Raw genomic sequence first — 21,240 nt, 5'->3', positions numbered from 1 at the left:
CTGGCATGGTGGCATAAGACTTTTGCACAGTACTGTATTTCATGCAGTTGTGTACTTCCATTATCCCAAAAGTTCCCAAGAATTTGTAAATCCAGGGAAATTCCAATTTTAAAATAGCTAGTCCCTTGTCATTGTCGCCTATCAATGATGTAATACCCACCCGTGCTATCCTCGGTCTTCCCTTGTGAATTTTTAGATCTCTGCATGTCAAAAATGACATCTCCCATCATTTCCTCTCCTTCTTAGCACCATAAAACTTAGTCTTAATTATTGTTTTGAAAATGTGATCTCTGGGGGCGAAGGTCACATATTGTGGCTTTAATATGACTTGCACAACTAACATTAACAAAGTGTAGTCCCACCGGCGTACCCCAAAAATCTCTAATAGCTCTTTTATGTTCCTTACCTGTCATGGTAAGTTTGCTCACTGGGTGCTTACAAAAATATATTTTCATCATTTTCTTGTACAGAAATGGTGTAAAGCTGCTTTAAATCAATGCACATAAGATAACTTAAACATTTTTTCTTACAGCCAATTTTAAAATTAAGGACCAAGGATGCTGACCAGTAACATGTAGAAGCAAAATCACCGACTGGGCAAGCATATTTTGCATTAATAAAGGCAAAGCAGAATTACACTTTTATCTAAATTGACTTCAATGTGCATTCAATCTACACATTTTATTATTATGCGTGTTCCATGGGAATCAAATCCATAACCTTTGCCTTCCCAACACAATGCTAAGCTACACTTTAAATGACATTAAATGAAGAGTTTCGTTGCAAAACGAGATAAATCCATTTTTTAACATTTTTGTCAAAACATGTTTATTATTATGTTATCATGTTATTATTTTGTTTTATTGTGCTACTTAGCTGTATTTTTTAAGTTATGAAGGTTTAAATCAAAACAAACCAACTGCAGTTGAATTGATATTAATTGGAATGCACAACCAAAAAACGAGATTTCTGAACAATTAAGAAAATGTTGGTTATCTCGTTTTGCAATGAAACTCTTCATATTCTTTATCCTTTAATGTCGTATCCTGTCAATGAGCCGACACAAACGGCAACGTTTCTGCTTTGCCTGTTTGTTCAAGAGGGCAAAGCACTGAAACTCTTTTCATCAGATTTCACTTTAAGACAGACACATTGAAAGACAAACATCACTAACTGCTGTTCACTCGAAGACAGACCCATCCAGAGATAAACACCTCTAGATGCCGCTTCACAGATTTAACAATAGATGCTTTATGATCATAGCGCGAGAGTCTGAGGAAATTCTTAGACGCGCGTGCGTGGGTTGAACCAAGCGGCTGTCATTTTCCGTATAGCGCACAAAAAACCTGTCAGTCATTTACTGTATGTCACAAAAACTAAAAAGTACAGCAAATAGATGTAATTTCACTTTTCAAGAACAAAATGTCAGTGAACAACTGCTCTAAATAGTCTCTCTCTCTCTCCATCAGAGTCAAGCCCGAGGGCAGAAGCGAGAATACCCCACACTGCCAACACAGGAAGTGACATCAGAGGGGCCGTATGTAGGCCAGCACTCGCAGGGTCTCGGGGGCCAGTACGCAGATTACTTCAAAAAGAAGAGGATCTAACACACGCACACATATGTTACTGTTGTCATGTCCTGGCCTTAACGCGTAGTCGCCTCTAGCTGATATTTATAATGGGATTGTGCATTTTATTGTGTAATAGATCTTTGAGCGTTATGGTCAGGGTACTGTTTTTATCACTGACCGATTTAATGGTGTAAATTATTTTTTCTCACCGTTTTCTGTCTCTCACAGGTCCCCGTACTTGAGTTGCGTGTGCAAGTTTTACTGTAAATGGTTAAGGGCTGATAAAGATAGAGCTACACTCAGAGAATAACATTCGTTTAATTTTTTCTCAACCGGGTAGGACATGATGTATATTGTATATTCTGCGAAACGAGTGTATTTTTTACAAGTGTACAGAATGATGAAAACCTTAATATTACGTATTGCTTAACGTGTAATATTTTGATTCAGGCTTTCCTAACCGTATAGAAAGCGCATATACTCACGTTCGTTAATCTTTTATGTGCGTCCTAAAAAACCCGTTTCTGTACATACTGCTGTATCTGTTGGAAAGATCAGCCATTCTGAATACTTCAGGAGCCTTAAAACGCAGACATGGCTTAGGCAATAACCTCGATTTACACTGGAGAGACTTCAATAGACTTCAAGGTCTTGACCTCCCCATAACTTTAAGCGCTATATGCTGCCAGATTTCTTTTGAAAGAGTAATAATACAGTTATAGTAATAATAATCAGCTGTTGAAAGAGGTCCGAGTGTTTATGTATGGGTTAGACAGCCTTATATGTACAGTAATGCCAGTGCTTTGTAATTCTGGGGTTTCATCTCTTTATAATCTTTAATGGAGTCTTAAAAGTGAACGTTTTAATGGGTATCTTTGTTGTCCAGTTAAAATACACACACATATATATCTATCTATCTAACTGCTTAAAAGACACGTTTCCAGAGATTGAAACTCGTACTATAAACATTAGAACAATTGCCAAATCTATAAATGTATACGCTTTAAATAGGTGAGACAGATCTGCCAAAAAAAAAATAAAAAAATCAGTCTCTGAAAATTCACTGGAAAACAAGATATTTATTAAGCATTGGATTTTGGCTTTATCGTGAATGTGCTTTATTGGTTTGTGGTTGGATGCAGTCTGCCAGTAGATTGCTGTTGGCTTTGTAACTGCATAGCACGTACAGACCTGGCACGTTCATCTGTTCGATTAAGGCAGCGTGCCTTTGTTTTCTACTCTTTTAAAGCAATCGTCTTGTTTGTGCGCTCTCTAAAAGCCATTCTTTTACCTCTACAACAGAGTGACAATAGATTTGAGGAGCCTGTGTTATTGTGTCCTAGTTATTTCCTTTTATTGGGTTATCGACTACTATAAAGACAATCCCTGTATCTAAGGCTTCAAAACACAGAGGCCTTTTTGAGGGAATACTAACAATAAGAATAAACAAAAGTTGGCTTTTGGTTCGTGTTCAGCTTGGTTTGAGATTCGTTCGTTACGAAACGAAGACATTACAGGGATTATTTAATGGAAAACACCGCCGTTCTTCAATAATTTATTATGTTCTTGCCTCAACTTGGACGAATTGGTACATGTCTATCTTTTTTCAATGCGTGCACTTGGTCTTTGTGCAGCGTGTCGTGAGTGTGTTGGCATTTGGCCTGGCCCCATTCGGTCCTTGGGGTCCAAACAGGGATGAATTTAGACCAAACACTTCCATGTTTTCCCTATTTAAAGGGAGTAGTTACACGGGTAAGTATGGTGGCACAAAATAAAACATGGCAATTTTTTAATTGGATAAAAACTATATTGTATGGCGGAAGAGCACTTAGCTTGCAGCATTTTGAACTCAGCGCGCAGTATCATCATCACTCCTGACTACACCCCCTCTCGCTCAAACTTCCCTCAATTTTACGGCGCCCGAAGTGCTCTTCCGCCATACAATATAGTTCTCATTTTTTATCATATTTTTATTAAAAAATGGCCATGTTTTGTTTTGTGCCACCATACTTACTTGTGTAACTACTCATGTAACAGTCTTTAATTTGGGAAACATGGAAGTGTTGGGTGGCTTCTAGGTTCATCCCTGTTTGGATCCTGGGGAGTGAGTGGGGCTGGGCTGAGTGCTGGCGCATTCACAGCGCGCTGTGCGGAGATTGAGTGCACGCATTGACTAAGGATGGGGATGTGTTGATTTTTCTAGGTTGAGGTAAGAACAAAGTAAAATATAAAAAAACTGTTGTGTTTTCCTTTAAGCACATTTAAGTACTTCTGGTCAGCTTAATACTGTACAAGACTGCTTAATTCATCTTCCCTTCTTGTAATAAATCACTAGTTCTTTAAATCTACAGTTTCAGAAGTTGTCACTGGGACGGTACCTTTCCAGACATGTGACGACTCCGGGCCGGATCTGTACTGGATTTGCAACAGAGCTGCAGACTTTGGCATGGATCCGGTTTGGAGTCGTAAAAAAAGGTCCTAATATGTACCATTTTGGTACAGATGAGGTACCACTATGCACCTTTTAGATTTAAAAGTATACCACTAATAAAAGTACCACTACAGTGACAACCTTTGTAACCTTTTCTGAGAGCGTACAACAGCTCCAAATGAAGGCAAGTGTGTTTACTAAAATAAATGAATCTGGAAATTGTTTCCATAGAAAGGTGAAGGGTTAAAATTGTGCCTACTTGATTTTATGACCCTAGTATGATACCAAACAATGTACTGATACTCCCTTGTGTTGTTAAAGGGACAGTTCACCCAAAAATGAGGGTTGTGTCATTTGCTCACTCTCGTGTGGTTGCAAGCCTGTGTAGACTTCTTCAAAGGAGGATGTTTTGAGGAATGTTTGTAACCAAACCGTATACGAATCCCATTCACTTCTTTTTCCTGCTATGGAAGTCAATGGGGCTCATGATTGGTTGCAAACATTCCTTAAAATATCTTATTTTGAGTTCATCAGAACAAAGAAGTTTATACAGGTTTGTGACCACATGAGAGTGAGTAAATGACAGAATTTTCATTTATCCCTTTAACACATCGTTCTATTAACACATTGCAATATTACAACGTTCCATCTTTGAATGTTATATACGTTTATGTATACGCTTGTATCTTAATAATGCTTTGCAATACTGAAGTGTTTCTTGATGTAGAAGGTACAGTCACCCGTTCAAACGTGCAGGGGTATTAACACTATTGTGCTTTGTACACACATTGCAGCCTGGTTTTAGTTTACAAGGTTGTAGTTTCTTTTTATCACCTTGAATTAAGATTTTGCTATATTTTATATCCAAACTGTTGATATTTGCTTTACTGTGAATAAGCTATTTTTAGGAACTTTAGCATGCAAATAATTCTGCAATACAAAACTTTCTTTTTTCCAGTAGATGTGTCAGCGCTCAATGCTTTGTTTTGAATATTTAAGAACAACAAAAAAAGATTATTAACTGTATTTATTTTGTGTATTTATGTACATTTTCCCAGTTGGATACTATTTTGTTGTTATTCTTTTGTTTTGTAGTAAAACCGGTTTGGGGTTTCATTTTGAGCAGATGGATTTGTTTTGCATTCCACATTAAAGGACAGGAGAATAAAGCCTGTTATTAAGTTTCATCCTTTGTTTCAATTCTTAACTCATCATACGCCACTATAGTGGATTTGAAAACAGCACCAAAAAATGGCCAAAAATGGTCCCTAACTGCGAGTTGGGCAGTACTCTTCCAAAAAGTACACCTTTGGGTGATTCTCGCAAAATTAGACTTATGAGGTGTCATGAAACATTTTGATAAAAAAGTAAATGCAAAGTAAGAGTATCAAAATAAGAAGCATACAGTTACAACATCTCTTCATGTACTATTTTGCACATGACATACAAACCAATTTTTTTCACATTTAATGGGAAATTTGTCATTACCGCAACGTGCCCATGACTGGATTTTGGTTCTTTGACATAGAAATATTTATAATTAAAAAATCAAAAAAATAAAAAGCTTCATGTTATACTATAAACATTTACAGTAAAGAAACATGTGGTATTTGGTGATCATTGGTAGATGTAGAGACAATAATAAGGAATATAAATGTAAATTTTCTCATCCTCCGCAACAATTTTCAATCATTGTTTAAGCCCTCAATGAACTAACATTTTCAAAAACAAAAAAAAATAGTTGGAAGTGACAAAATTGACTGTGACACACAAGATGGCTACCATGTAAGCAGTTCTTATTTTTTCTCTCCAGATAAAAGTTGGAATTTTGTTTGTCATAGTACCTAGACAACTTTTTAGTTCTCATTACCGAAACACGAGTTTGTAAATGCATATATTTAATGTAATGTCATTTTGCGGTAATGATAATTTTTGATAATGATAATCTAAAAAATAATAACTCTATAGGAAATATTTTTTAAATCCTCTAAAAATAATGGTTATAGTAAGTTCAGACCTTAATCGTATATGTGCTAATAAAAATTGGCTTCAATGGCTTTTAAAAAAATTCTGATTCTGGACACCTTCTAAATCTGGATTTCGTGAGAATCACCCCTTTGCATACATAAGGGATATCATATTAATACCCATGTCTGTACCTAAATGATACATATTGGGACCTTTTTTTAAAAAAAAAGGTACAGCTAGGGAGCATTTTGGACCAATCTTTGTGGCAAGATTAATATTTTCTCTTCCAGAAGCAGTGTATGAGGATTTACTAAGAAATGATATTCATGTCTTTGTAATAAAGCCTCCAATCAGATAAATGAATAACAGTTAAGTGCTTTACAACAATATCCTAATTTCAATCTCCCCAACCTAATCTTCCTTTCATTTCATACACAATTTCCTTAACAGAGGTGTGCTGCACATGTGTCAAATCACATTTATCTTGCATTTAATTACACTTTGATAAAAAAAAACAGAACAGATAAAATACTAAGATATTTTATAGCAGTAAATGGTTAATTCGGTTTGTGAAAGTTAGCGAATCCCACAATACGACATTTCTTGGGAGAGATTTCATAAGCTCTACTGTCCCCTAGTGCATATTGTAGGCATTTCATTAAAGCAACGTTCCCACACATCAATATAATATTCTTCCACATGCAGCTCTCGCAATCGTTCACTTCGGCTCTCGCATGGCAGATGTGAGGCTAAAATGGCAGAGAATGTGGCAATATAGTGGCGTACACTATTTTATTTAAGTTCTCCAGTAATACGGCACTCTGGAATTTTCCAACATTCCAACCTCGCTGCGCCAAGGAGGACAGCTGTCTGCTCCGAGGTGGACAGATCCAACGTAGACGCATTCTCTCTCTCTCACATACACACATACATATACAAACACGCATACAGTCTTTGAGCGTCCGACATACTTTGCACGTCTATAATCTCGCAAAAAGGGGTGTGATCCACTCAAATGTTCACTCGAATCCACGTTCCTCGTCCTTCAAACAATCTTCACTTCAACCGGTTTTGGTTCTCAGAGATTGGCTCTGTCATTGCACATTTCTTACTGGGCGGCTTCCGTACAGCACGTGCTGTAATGCATCATTGAAAATGACGGGTCATTTATACATGTAGGCACAATGAGAAGCAGAAAGGCTGAGTGTCACTCGGATCAACAGCGGGACAGGAAGCAATAGGAAGGTTCTTCCTTCTTTCTCCACCCGGATTTGAAAAAACAAGCCAATCAAGTGACTGCGCATCTTGCATATTCTGAGAGCGTCTTGCCATAGCTTGAGTGGTTGTCTTTTGTTATCTAAAAGGCCTGCAGTTTATCTATGAGGTCATAATGTATTTGATAAAAAGGGAATATATTCAAAAGAGCACAATTATTTTTTTTTCAGAGGGGGGTCGTCTCCTAGAGGTGCGGTCTGAGTCCCATTATATTTCCGTAGTTACTGACTGTCAATCATTTGCTGAAAGGCGGCAATCAGCCCTTTGAAATCAATCCTTTTTTCGGGTGTCGCCTCCCAGCATCTCCTCATCAGATTGTACAACTGTCAAAACAAAAGGAGTATGATTTAATTACACAACATCTATTAAATTAAGCATCCTATATGAATGCAGGTATAATTTAATGCATAATGCATGACATCCACAACAGGTGATGTGGAGCCTTTAGGGACTCTGGTGGTGTAGTGTTGTTTATCGCTATCTGAAATATTGCCAAAGATGGCATTACAGGGACACAGGAAGTATGGCAAGGAAGACGCAGCGTCTCGTTCCCTTTTCATGGAACAACAGTTAGATACGTAACCCGAGACGTTTTCATGTGTCAAACACAACTATGCAAAAAAGCATTTTGGTATGAATCAACATTCGCATACAGTAGATATAAGCATTTAAAGCGAACAATTTAGCATGTGGGCTTAAAAAGACCTAAGTTTTATGATATTATCCTACACTACACAGGGAATTATAAGGATTTTTTCCAGAAAACTTTCAATGACCTGTATCTATGTATGCATATTTTCAAAAACTTCACAGGGCCTTTAATCCCCCTCCAGATTCACAATCTTTCAATGACCCGTGGGAACCCTGAGTATACTATTAAAATCTATAACAAATTAAAAGTCTTCATATTTTTGTTTGTTAACATCAAGCTGTGCATTACCCTCTCGGAGCAGCCATCTGGTTTAGGAAGCCTCTTTCCCTCCTCCAAGACTTTGACCAATCGAGTGACAGTCATCTGACCGTGTGTCGGACCGATCATCTTGAGGAATACCTGTTTGGGGGTGGAGCAGAGTAGGGTCACTTCAGTGATGATCTATATGCTCTTTACCAAGCCAGCATTAAAGAGGATTTTTAATTACTAGTACTGCATTGTATGCAAGTTTATTTCTATAGCACTTTTCAACTGTGACCCAGTCTGTGAAAACCCAGCTAAAGTCACTTTTTGTGATTTACACATAATGAAAAGAACATTTGGTGAAAATATAACCTTGATAGGTTTAATAAGGCCATGACAAAGATTAAAATTAAAGTGAAATCAATGAATGAAATAAAACTTTGATGAGACCTTAGTCTGAATTTACAGACACGGCCACAATTTTGCATAGTTGCAAAGTAGCTTTTCAGTAAATACAGTATATATTAGTAAAAACAGCAGACATATAAACAAAAAATATTAAATTATACAATTAGACCATGGTATTACTGCATTTCCCCCAAAATATGTCCATCTACAATGTTAATAGCCAGGATCCAATATATTTATAGTGCTATTTAAGCAAGTATGTGTTAGGCCAGGGGTGGGTATTCCTGGTCCTGGTGGGCCACTGTCCTGCAAAGTTTAGCTCCAACCCTAATCAAACACACCTGAAATTCCCCATCAAAGGCTTCAGTATGACTTGAAAATGACATTCAGGTGTGTTTGATTAGGGCTGGAGCTAAACTTTGCAGGACAGTGGCCCTCCAGTACCAGGAATGCCCACCCGTGTTATGCAGTAACTCTGAATATAGCCTATGTTAATCCGATGAATCCCTCAAACGCACATTAATTATTTTCCCGCCATTGACAAGTTATCGCGTCAATTAAGAGAAAACGCTTCCCTGCCATGGCGAGTTTTTACAGCAATCCATATCTCCACTATTATCCACTAGGTGAACTCTTACCCAACGTATAAAACAATAAAAACTCCATGTATGTTTTGATGATCGCACTAAATCTGATCACTAAGAAAAGCCCTTTACAAAAATGCAATTATCTCAGCTTTTTGCTCAAAATTTGGTATTTTTGAAGAAACCTACCCATATTTGAGAGGTGAAAAAAGAGAACAAATGAAAATAGGTTGAACCTTTTTGTTTGTTTGTCTTTCATTTGATATATTGTATGTTTATAGATTTAAAGAAGAACATTTTCTAGAAGGCATTAAACTTTTGTGAAAATCATACAAAATGCTGCCGCTGACTGGCAACTTAAAAAAACGCTGGTGGGGAAAGAGTTAAAGTACAAATGTTTTCTTCCAAACGTGGCAAAAATAAGAAAAGTGTGGATTGGTTTGCAGACGTTCGGTCACAGCCTTTGGGTTATACATCTGCCACTCTGGGCACAGACTGGCACCATCTGCCACACTTCAATAGAGAGTAAACTATCAGAGTCACTAGCACCCGTTACACAATGGCGTCTTTCAGACAACAGAAATGAACACGGGCTTTCTGAAATAGCTTGCTAACAAAACTGAAAAACCTTTTTCAATATTTTACTATGTTCTTACCTCAACTTAGACAAATTAATACATCCCTCTTTTTTTTCAATGCGTACACTTAATCTTTGTACAGTGCGTTGTGAATGTGTTAGCATTTAGGCCTAGCCCCATTCATTCCTTAGGATCCAAACAGGGTTGAATTTAGAAGCCACCAAACACTTCCATGTTTTCTCTATTTAAAGACTGTTACATGAGTAGTTACACGAGTAAGTATGGTGGCACAAAATGAAACGTGTCGATTTTTTAAGCAGATAAAAATGAGAACTATATTGTATGGCGGAAGAGCACTTAGTTTGCAGCACTTCGACCTCGGGTGCAGTAATATTGACGGAAGTTTAAAGAAAATGGGGAGTAGTCAGCTGTTATGATGTTATGGTGCACTTCCGCCATACAAAATAGTTCTTATTTTTTATCATATTTTTATTTAAAAAATGGCCACGTTTTATTTTGTGCCACCATACTTACTCGTGGAACTACTCATGTAACAGTCTTTAAAACATGGAAGTGTTAAGTCCTAAATTCATCCCTGTTTGGATCCTAAGGAATGAATGGGGCTAGGCTAAATGCTAACACATTCACAACGCGCTGTACAAAGATTAAGTGCACGTTTTGTAAAAAATATCGGTATGTATTAATTTGTCTAAGTTGAGGTAAGAACATAGTAAAATATTGAAAAACGGTGGCGTTTTCCTTTAAGATGCAAACTAGGGATCTGTTCACCTTTAACCGACAGCAAGTATTTTGACCGTAATTTTTTCAAGCTATTTTTTAAAAACTTTGCTGCGTGATATGCTACACGTTAGTCAATTTTGCCTTGTTTGAAAGTGAAACGAAAAATAAAGTTAACATGCTAATCTCTACAGTTAATGAGGGTTTCTATGTTTAGGGATTCCATTGCTTATATACTGAATGAACTAAAAGATGATAAGGCCACTTACAGACATAGGGCTGCATGAAGTGTCACAGTATGTGAGAAGCTCATACATGGTCACTCCAAAAGACCAGACATCAGATGCCCTGTAGAATTTGCAGTGGATCAGGCACTCAGGAGCATACCTGGGAAATAGAGGGAGGGAGTCTTTAGAGAATGGATTTCCCAGCAACAGTAAAGAGCATTTAATAACTTTCTGTAATTCAATCGCTTTTGAGGGTACACATCACATCAATGGCACTCATTTGTTATTGGATTTCATGGAGATCTACTTCATCACTACTCAGTGAGGCACATTTCATCATTGAGGCTTACCAGAACACTGGACTGTCCAGATCATCTTTCACGGTGTAGTAACCCTCATTGTTCTTAATGCTTTTGGTCAGACCGAAGTCTCCGATCTTTACTGTGGTCGCGTTCTCCACCAGAACATTTCGTGCTGCCAGATCTCTGTGGATGTAGTTCCGAGAGCCCAGGTAGTCCATTCCCTGGAGAAGAGGTCGGAAAACATCAAAGGTGAGATGGTGTTGCACTGCGATATCCATTTAATACAACATTCTGACTTATGGTGCTTTTCCATTGCATAGTACCCCACTGTTTGGTTTGGGTCAGGTCGGGTCAGCTCACCTCACTTTGGCTTTGTTAGCTTTTCCATCGAGTTTAGTAACACTTCAGAGTGGGAGGGATTATAGGCGTGTCATTATATTTGCGCTGCCTACTGCTGTGACATCATACAAGTGAGAGCGTTGTTGTACATCCAAATACATTCATTTATTTCTCAGTCCACCACAAAATTAAAATTAACCACCACAAATAGATGTTTGCACATCCCGTTTATCACTACTGCTGTCTCACATGACACTTTCTGTACAAACACTTTAAGTCGATGCGCTCTGCTGAGCCTCATTTAAGTTGCATTTAAGCATAATATGCGGACGTGCGCATCGCGAATGTGCCGCCACAAACTGCAAGTCAGGAAAAAAACTGTTATGGGTGATTCTCAACCTGTGGATGTTTTTTATCGCTAAAAGGGAGTTTGGGAACTTACAGCAGAGCACAGATGACAACATGTTTGCTTGAGACAGCGCAAGCTAGCATGAAGGAAAAGCTAATCTTTTACATTATAGTGATGACACTGCTAGTGACGATTCTCTCCGACCAAATACGTTTTGGTATCAGCTCGGGTCGCTTGGAACCCCGACCGAGGTGGTACTAAAAAAGTATTGGGTACTACGTACTGCGCCCAGTGGAAAAGCCCCCAAAAGTAAGCTGACCCGACCCAAACCACCTGATATAATTATTGACTACAGGGATTGCATTTAGGGATAGCTATATGAAAAAGTATGAAGTAGTTATATCAGTGACCTCTAACCTAACCAAAACCTCTTTAGTATGAAATGAGACCAACATTACCCCAATACAATGATTTCGCCTATAAGCAGATACACATGAAGAAGTGGCGGCTCGTGACTGCTCTTCCGAGGATGCGCTAATTCAAAATAATGTTCGGATTGTCACGTGTGTGGTTCCCTTTTCCAAATTATGCGTCATGCGTGTGGAGAGATCCCTTAACAGTAAACTCTAATTATGCATGAGATTGAGTATCTGGCACACACGAGCGTCTCCTTTCAAGTTCAAGTTCAAGGCAGCAGACACTTATTTTGGCATGATATGTAATGCATACACGATCTCTCAAAGCGCAGAACACATATTTTGAAATGACGATCCAGACACATGACAAGCTACATATATTTGTGACGAACTTCGCATCATGCGCTTCAAAAAAAGAAGTCACCAGCCGCCATTGACATGAAGTCAATCTTTTTGGGTTTGCCATTCCCTGGCAAATCTGCACAGCATAGTTGAGGAGGGTTTTCTGGTCAATGTTTGCTTTGTTTCTGGGAAGATATTCCTTCAGACTGCCAGCCGGTAAAAATTCCATGATGAGCTTAATGGATCTACCACCTTAAAAAAACCAAAAAACAGTTTAGGTGACCAAAAACCATGGCAGTCGTATATTATTATGATCTTAACAATAGTGATTTACCCTCTTCATTGCAAATGCCCTTGTATTTGACAATGTTCTCATGGTAAAGTTCCCTCAGGATGTGAATTTCGCACCACAGGTTACTGCTCTGCTCTTCTCGGCTCTCTGGTTTCAGAGACTTCACGGCCACTAGCTCTCCGGTCCGATCGCCCCGAGGATCATACCGGCACAACTCCACCTTCCCGAAATGACCCTGACAACACAAACAAATGATTCTCAGTCCAACCAGAACCATGAACACATCAGCCCCGATGGGTTCACACTTGTTGGGTAAATACCTCTCCGAGGTCTCTGATCTTCTTGAGGAATCTCTTCTCAAACACAGTAGGGTCCACCTCGAGCGTGGGAACTGGCTGAATGGAGGGGTCTGGAGAAAAGACAATCATTGCATTAATGAACCAAATCTTATCACGATAAAGAGTCTGAGAATGCAAAGTCCCTCTTAACTTCACTTACATTATTAAGGGATATTAAGAAATCATTAAAAAAATATGGCTTCAATAAGAAAATAGAAAACAACTTATCAGCAATGTTCTGTAAATGGAAAATACAATTAAGCAAGATTTATGTTTAAAGAAAGAGAGAAATGGTCATATGAAACTAACTTATGAGGTGGTTGTTGTTGGTCATGTTCCTCAATGTCCAGCTGTGACTTTATTGACAAAACTAAAATGCTACTCCAGAGTACTTTTACTACTAGATGATGGCAGTTCTTCATATTTCCACAAAGGGGCAGTATCAAGAGCAATAAACATACATAGGGCCCAATCTGGACTGTTAAGGCTTACTTTGTTTTTCCACCATGTCGATGTCTCTGACGATGGCTCTGAAAAAGGGTCTTTGGCGGGGGTCATAGGTCATACAGTGGGTCATGAGCTTGGCCAGTTCCTCACAGTCAGGAGTGGCCAGGTGACACCGGGCTGCGTAAAACCTCTCCTTCTGCACAGAGGCAAAAAGCAATACATACTTTTGGTTATTAGAAAACGAGTACATAAAAAATGCAAGTACTCAAGTGTGTGCGTTGATACCTCTGTGAGCTTCTTGTCTTTTAGAGGCACCTCTCCGTTATAACAAATCTCCCATAGAGTTGTGCCAAAGCCCCACTTATCCGCTGCTACACTTAGATTAGATGTGTCCTGAATACACTCGGGAGCAATCCAAGGAATCCTGTCCACACACTCTGAGGACACACACACACAGTGCATTGTCATGAGATTGTTTCATTATTTATTTAATTTTATATTGTTTTGAATCAGTATGACTCTTTATGTGGAACACAAAAGGAGAACTTTTAAAAGAATACAGAAGATCTTGAAGAATACTGGCTTTTTATCCACACAATGAAAATGAAAGGTAAAAAACGTCAGGTCCAAAGATCTCTGTGTTTCACGAAAAGTAGAACGTTCTTACCCTCATCTAAACATCTAAAGTTTGACTTTTCTTTCATAGATTACAAAATAAGAAATTTTGGAGGCTCATTTTCCAGCTCCCCTAGAGTTGAATTTGACATTTACCATTTTGGACTCCATTCAACTGATCTCCGGGTCTGGCGGTACCACTATTAGCATAGCTTAGCATAATCCATTGAATCTGATTAGACCATTAGCATCGCGCTTAAAAATAACCAAAGAGTTTCGATATTTTTCCTATTTAAAACGTGACTCTTCTGAAGTTACATTGTGTACTAAAATATTACGCAGCGCCCAAAAATAGTCCCATTTGTAACTTTTAATAGCAGGGGACTATTTTCGGGCAGTGCGTAATATTGCGCCTGCTGCAGCCATGGTACAGCAGCAAAGTCCTTAAGTAATAATAAAATAAGTGAGAGTATAGTTCCTAGCCATATCTGCCTAGAAAACTGCAATTTTAAATTTTCTGTCGGTCTTAGTTCACAATGTAACTACAGAAGAGTCAACTTTTAAAAAGGAAAAATATCGAAACTCTTTGGTCATTTTGAACGCGATGCTAATGGTCTAATCAGATTCAATAGATTATGCTAAGCTATGCTAAAAGTGGTACCACCAGACCCGGAGATCAGCTGAATGGATTCCAAAACGGTAAAAATCAAATGTTTAACTTAAGGGGAGCTTAAGTTTTTTTTTTTTTCAAAAAAAGTGAAGTGTACCCTTAATTTCAAGTATTAGCATCATAAACACTAAATTAATATACATTAATCAAAAAATGTAGGAAATATAACTGCTTGAAAATGTTTTTGCAGTATTATCTACTATTATGTCCGTTAAATCAAAAACAACTGTAAAAAAACATGAATAATATCGCCTTCCATAATAAATGCGATACTGCCTAGCTTGTCAGTGAATTACGGCTCTTTGTGTAGTAAATGCCGCTCCATATGAAAAAGCAGGTGATGCCGATTTACTACGTATCAAGGAACCGGCTTTACTGATGAGGTGCGCATGAGAATCATAGATGATTTATCACCCACGCCTACCTTCAACCTTCCTGGTGGGTCAAGTGACTGAAAACTATCGATTACAGGTCAAAACACAAACATAACCCCCTTAAAACAATTTAGTACAGAATGATATTCATGTTTTACAACACTAGGATTCTTCATCAGGTACTCTGAAAACAATACCACACTCTTAGAAAGGATGTGTTATTTTTTTACACATCTTTGTGCGTTAAGCTTTTAATGTGTCATTTTGTGCTGATTTTGTTTAAAAAGTAACACAAAATGTGTTGTTTCAATAATAACGCAGAGATGGGTGGATTCTGGGACAACGCATTTAGTGTGTTGTCCCAGAATCGACACTAATGTGTTGTTTTTAACACATTTGTTCTAAGAGTGCATAGTAAACAATCTGATAAGCTTTTTTGAATAAATAATACTCATTTTATGCTTTTTCGACTACTATATTTTCATTTAACCACAATACACAGTAGATTTAATATTGGTACATACTGTTCAATCCCTTGAAAACGTTAACATGTTCTTGTGCTTTGTGTCTTAATCCCTCTAAAGGGCCTCCCTTTCATTCCAATATGTCATTTACACCAACCCAAAAAACATACAACCAGTCTTTCCTGTAACAGTTATAGTGCACAGCAAACAAAAGCTTTTCTGGTCTCAGAAGTGCTTCTGGTAGTCAGGTTGGATCTCCGCCAGCAAAATTCCTGTCAGTTATAGTATCTTTTCCGAGCAGTCAATTTTCACAGTCCACTAGATCCCTCGCTATCAGATGCACAGCACCGTCACAGATTCAATTACACCCGACAAACACAACACTGCTTTTATTTTTCAAAAATAACACTTTACCTGGTTCACTCTTTTAATACCCTGGGATTATAATAAAGCACTTGTCATCTTAAAATAATTTTGATGGGACGTTAAAGTACAGTTAGTTGGGTCGCCAAAATGCCTGTATAATGATTAAAGGGGGTTACTAAGATGGCCAAAAATGCTTACATGCAGGTTTATAGTATGTTAAGCCTAGAGTGCATAAAGGGGAACACATTTAGCTGACAGGCTGTGATTTGTTTATTAATGAAAACATTTATTTGATATTCCATGAATCCATTGTTAAAAAAAATTTGTACCACTACCCCAAGGGTCCAAATGGCCCATATTCATATACTATGGAATTATGACAAAAAATATATATTTTTAAATTGCTTCCATCAATAATAATAATATATTTTTTATTTAAAAAAATCTCTAGATTAATCCTTATCAGGTCAAGTGACATTAGTTGTCATGGCAACAGTTGTCATATTTACAGGTCACAGCAAGCACAGATAATACTTGGCCTGTGGCCTGACAGGTACATTTTGTGTACAATTTTTAATAGGCAAATTATGAAAACACAAATATTATTCATATGCTATATATCAAACTTCATTTGTTGATCACAGGTTCTTTAATTATTTAACTAATAAAATATTTTTAAGAAATTACCATTAAATTTCTTTTTAACACCCTTTATGTATTTATGTAGGTTTTTTGGTTCATGGAATCTAGGGTTAAAAGGCAACCCTAATGCGTATAGGAGCGTTTGTAAAAAAAAAGTGGTAGCACTTTTTTACAGTACATCTACTTACCCTGTACATACATGCCAAATATGTTGCAATTACAGACAAATGTGTAGTTCTTACTTTTGAGTATACATGGTAATTAAAGGGTATCATTACTGTATTTACCAGTGGTACATACTTGATAGTTATTATGTAACTCTAGGTAAGTACTGGGTAATACCAGATACACACTTATAGTGTAGGTATAACTTGCCTGTAAGTACTTAATACTTATATTGTACATTCATTTGTAAGTACGATAGTGTTTCTTGTTAGTTACAGTATACCTACACTACAAGTATGTATCTGGTATTATCCAGTACTTACCTAGAGGTACATAACAACCACCAAGCATGCACCACTGGCAAGTACAGCAATGACACCCCTAAACCACCATGTATATACTCAAAAGCAAGTCCCACACATTTGTCTGTAAGTACAACACATCCATCACATATGTACAAGGCAAGTACACGTACTGTAAAATAAAGTGCTACGGAAAAAGTTTTTATGACGTTAATAAAGTGAACATAATGCCAGTATTTAGGTTTGTAGCATTATTAAGAAGGTAATGCATTGTTTTGAAGGTTTACAATATGAAACATTTGGTATGCGTGTATTTAACAGTCCATATTTTATGGCATATTTACTAAATATTTATTTATCTTAGAGGTCTGAAAGTGTCAAAAAGGGCACTTTAATATTATTTATCTCTTTATATTTTGATAATATCCACACCAGTTCAAGACTATCTATTCGCCCTATTCAAAACATATTGCATTAAAAAGGAGTTGTCAAAATGGTCATCTTTAAATAGTGCAAAAAGATAGTGATCTGGGGCCTCATTTATAAAGCGTGCGTACGCACAGATTTGATCGTAAAGTGTGCATGCGCAAAAATCCACGGCAAAGTCCATATTTATAAAAACTGTCTTTGGCATGAAAAAGTGCTTAGTGCCACATCAGGGTCTGAGCGGACGTACGCACTTTTGCTTGTCTGATTGCTACAAGTTTTTGGAAACATAAGCCATTCTTGCTGTTTGACATTGGGTTTAAACCTTGAGAAGCGCTTTTTTATATGTCTGACATTAATTACTCATCGTTTAAAGGCGGAGATCTGAAACTGCTCGGCTGCGCGCACAAGTTCAAGTTCATTTGCGGTTTATAAATTTGAAAGAGGTACGCGCGTTTTCTGAGTGTACGTTCGGTTTACGAATCACACAAACGCATTTTTGTTAAATGATCGTAAGATCAAATGGAGGATGGTTTTTACGCAGCATTTTATAAATGAGGCCCCTGGTCTGGATATTCTCAAAATATTAAAATTGGGAGGAAGTTATAGATCGGGGATCATGATTGTGTGTTATAAAGAGTTTTAGACTAGTTTATAACACGTTTTAGGTTTGTAGCATTAATAAGGTGGTCATAATGAATCTCTCACTCCTCTCTGCTCAGGACAGTAATGGGTATGCCAGGGTCGCTGAGTTTAATAAAGGGACCCCCCTCTCCATCCAGGCCATCTCGAGCCACGAGAATGTTCTTACTGCATACGTATCCATGAACCAGTTTCTTATCCTCCTGCAAAATACACACAGCAGCCAAGCAACAACATTTGTAATACAAAAATTATCCCTTATTTGCATAGATCAGAATAGCATGTTTACTTATTGACATCATTACAAAAGTTTGCATGCAGCTCTGTTCGCACGTCATGTTTTGTGTGTTCGTTCATACCAGATAGCTGAGGGCACCGGCCAACTGTTTGGCAACTTGAAATTTCCATGCGGTGGTGAGAGGCGTGGTCTGTATGCGCATAAACATATCCAGAGGACCGTACTGAACAAACTCCTCCACCATGATATCTACAATAAGAGATGTAAATAAGCACAGTTATAAAATTTACGTTCTCAGACAGACAAACACAGTTTGTCCTCGATTATGCAAATTCTTTTGTCCAAAGTGGCAGATGGACCCATTGCATGGTTGTCCGTCGGGCATGTTGTGGAGCAGTAACAGCGGTTTGCAAATAGATTATTTACCTAGAGGTTTTGATCGATCAAAAGTAGCTCTGTGGACCCTCGCAAACATTGTCTGCACATGTAACATAATAGTGCAAATCTTCCTGTAGCTCCACTTAAATGTTTTATCATTTATCAGTAAACATTTATGCATGTTACAGTAAATATTAGTTAAATACAATTATTATTTTATTGAAACATAACTCGGCCAGTGTTCCAGAAAGAAGGTTAGGTTTAATAAAAGGTTAAAAACAAAGACATCTAGAAACCAGGGTTTCCACTTCAAGTCAAATGTCAAATTTCCTGACTTTCACTGACTAAAAAGCTGAATTTCCATGACCTGTGTCCGGTTTGCTCTTAACCTTGATAATGTAGTGTAGTTTATAAAAATGTAGCTTAAATGCATAAACAGTGCCAATAAACAGCTAGTTAAATTGTGGTCAGCAGAGGCGTGAACCCGGAAATGATATTCCTTATGTCACAACAAGTTAACAAGCGGAAACTACAATTTAAAGCAACAAACAAAAATCTCCGATATTCCCTGACCTTCAGGGGTGGTTTCCCAGACTGGGCTTATTTAAATCCCAGACTAAAATGCATGTTTGAACTGCTTTAATTTAAAAACACATTGTCCTGTTTAATTGTAACATATTTTGGTGACATTGTTTTGTCTTAAGATGCTCACCTGTAGTGTTTTTTGTATGTTTGTAAAAACTTCTTAAATGACCTAATATAAATAAGGCCTAGTCCTGGATTACCCTAAACCCTGTCCGGGAAACCGCCCCTAAATGTCTGGAAAACACATGATATTCCAGAAATTCCATGACTCGTGGGAACCATGAGAAACACAAACATCACAAAAGACAAACTATGAGCAACTTACTCTCTTGGTGGTGAACACACACTCCATAAAGCAGGGCAATGTGTTTATGAGAGATTTGTCGCATCATGCTGGCTGTCTCAAAGAAGGCCTGAGAAAATAGACACACAAAGACTTTTAACATCAAAAGACAAAAAATATATCGAAATGAAATCATTCTGATTGATAAATCCTATCATAACGTTTAAATAAACACTTAATAATGTGATTGGATTGATGTGCATGTTTATATGCCACAAGCTTCAAATCGGATTTGAACATTTGACATGCGCACATATATACACTCACCTAAAGGATTATTAGGAACACCATACTAATACTGTGTTTGACCCCCTTTCATCTTCAAAACTGCCTTATTTCTACATGGCATTGATTCAACAAGGTGCTGAAAGCATTCTTTAGAAATGTTGGCCCATATTGATAGGATAGCATCTTGCAGTTGGGTATGCACATCTAGGGCACGAAGTTCCCGTTCCACCACATCCCAAAGATGCTTTATTGGGTTGAGATCTGGTGACTGTGGGGGCCATTTTAGTACAGTGAACTCATTGTCATGTTCAAGAAACCAATTTAAGAATGATTCGAGCTTTGTGACATGGTGCATTAACCCGCTGGAAGTAGCCATCAGAGGATGGGTACATGGTGGTCATAAAGGGATGGATATGGTCAGAAACAATGCTCAGGTAGGCTGTGGCATTTAAACAATGCCCAATTGGCACTAAGGGGCCTAAAGTGTGCCAAGAAAACATCCCTACACCATTATACCACCACCACCTGCACAGTGGTAACAAGGCATGATGGATCCATGTTCTCATTCTGTTTATGCCAAATTCTGACTCAACCATCTGAATGTCTCAACAGAAATCGAGACTCATCAGACCAGGCAACATTTTTCCAGTCTTCAACTGTCCAATTTTGGTGAGCTTGTGCAAATTGTAGCCTCTTTTTCATATTTGTAGTGGAGATGAGTGGTACCCAGTGGGGTCTTCTGCTGTTGTAGCCCATTCACCTCATGGTCGTGCGTGTTGTGGCTTCACAAATGCTTTACTGCATACCTCGGTTGTAACGAGTGGTTATTTCAGTCAAAGTTGCTCTTCTATCAGCTTGAATCAGTTGGACCATTCTCCTCTGAACTCTGGCATCAACAAGCATTTTCGCCCACATGACTTCTTTGTAAACCCTAGAAATGGTTGTGCGTGAAAATTCCAGTAACTGAGCAGATTGTGAAACACTCAGACCGGCCGTCTGGCACCAACAACCATGCCACGCTCAAAATTGCTTAAATCACCTTTTGTGATTCCGCCAATTCTACGTCATTGCACATGCGCATATGTTCCACACTCCAGTCCAGTAAGAAATGCTGGGTTTGCCAACCACCATTAAAAAAAAAAGAACATTGCACATGCACAGAGTGCCCCAGTTTCAGTTATCAATCCGATCAGGTGTTTACATGTCCTTTTAAGTGGATTACAAAAGGTATAAACCACCCCTCTCAAACCAATTTGGCTCTTTTTATTCCGATTGAGGTGTCTAAATGGAGCATTTTTATTC

General features: G+C 37.9%; 2 protein-coding genes across 3 annotated transcripts in view; one reads left to right on the top strand and one right to left on the bottom strand.

The window, feature by feature from the left end:
* raver2 (ribonucleoprotein, PTB-binding 2) overlaps positions 1-5,189 on the top strand; it is a 112,430-nt gene extending 107,241 nt beyond the window's left edge. For both annotated transcript variants that reach the window (XM_055212596.2, XM_055212595.2), the window contains exon 15: positions 1,470-5,189. In XM_055212596.2, coding sequence (XP_055068571.2) covers positions 1,470-1,607 — 138 coding nt within the window. In that variant the 3' untranslated portion in view covers positions 1,608-5,189. The remainder of the gene's footprint in view (positions 1-1,469) is intronic.
* A 1,254-nt stretch (positions 5,190-6,443) lies between these two features.
* The window catches only part of jak1 (Janus kinase 1), a 36,517-nt gene continuing 21,720 nt past the window's right edge, over positions 6,444-21,240 (bottom strand). Inside the window, exons 13-24 of the mRNA XM_073870222.1 lie at positions 19,693-19,780; positions 18,526-18,653; positions 18,235-18,369; positions 13,786-13,938; positions 13,546-13,696; positions 13,036-13,124; positions 12,758-12,950; positions 12,555-12,675; positions 11,026-11,202; positions 10,718-10,835; positions 8,186-8,296; positions 6,444-7,568 (exon numbers count right to left, since the gene is read on the bottom strand). Coding sequence (XP_073726323.1) covers positions 7,467-7,568; positions 8,186-8,296; positions 10,718-10,835; positions 11,026-11,202; positions 12,555-12,675; positions 12,758-12,950; positions 13,036-13,124; positions 13,546-13,696; positions 13,786-13,938; positions 18,235-18,369; positions 18,526-18,653; positions 19,693-19,780 — 1,566 coding nt within the window. The 3' untranslated portion in view covers positions 6,444-7,466. The remainder of the gene's footprint in view (positions 7,569-8,185; positions 8,297-10,717; positions 10,836-11,025; positions 11,203-12,554; positions 12,676-12,757; positions 12,951-13,035; positions 13,125-13,545; positions 13,697-13,785; positions 13,939-18,234; positions 18,370-18,525; positions 18,654-19,692; positions 19,781-21,240) is intronic.

Source organism: Misgurnus anguillicaudatus, chromosome 8, assembly GCF_027580225.2.
Source record: "Misgurnus anguillicaudatus chromosome 8, ASM2758022v2, whole genome shotgun sequence".
Taxonomy (NCBI): Eukaryota; Metazoa; Chordata; class Actinopteri; order Cypriniformes; family Cobitidae; genus Misgurnus; species Misgurnus anguillicaudatus.
This window is presented reverse-complemented; position numbering and strand designations above follow the sequence as displayed.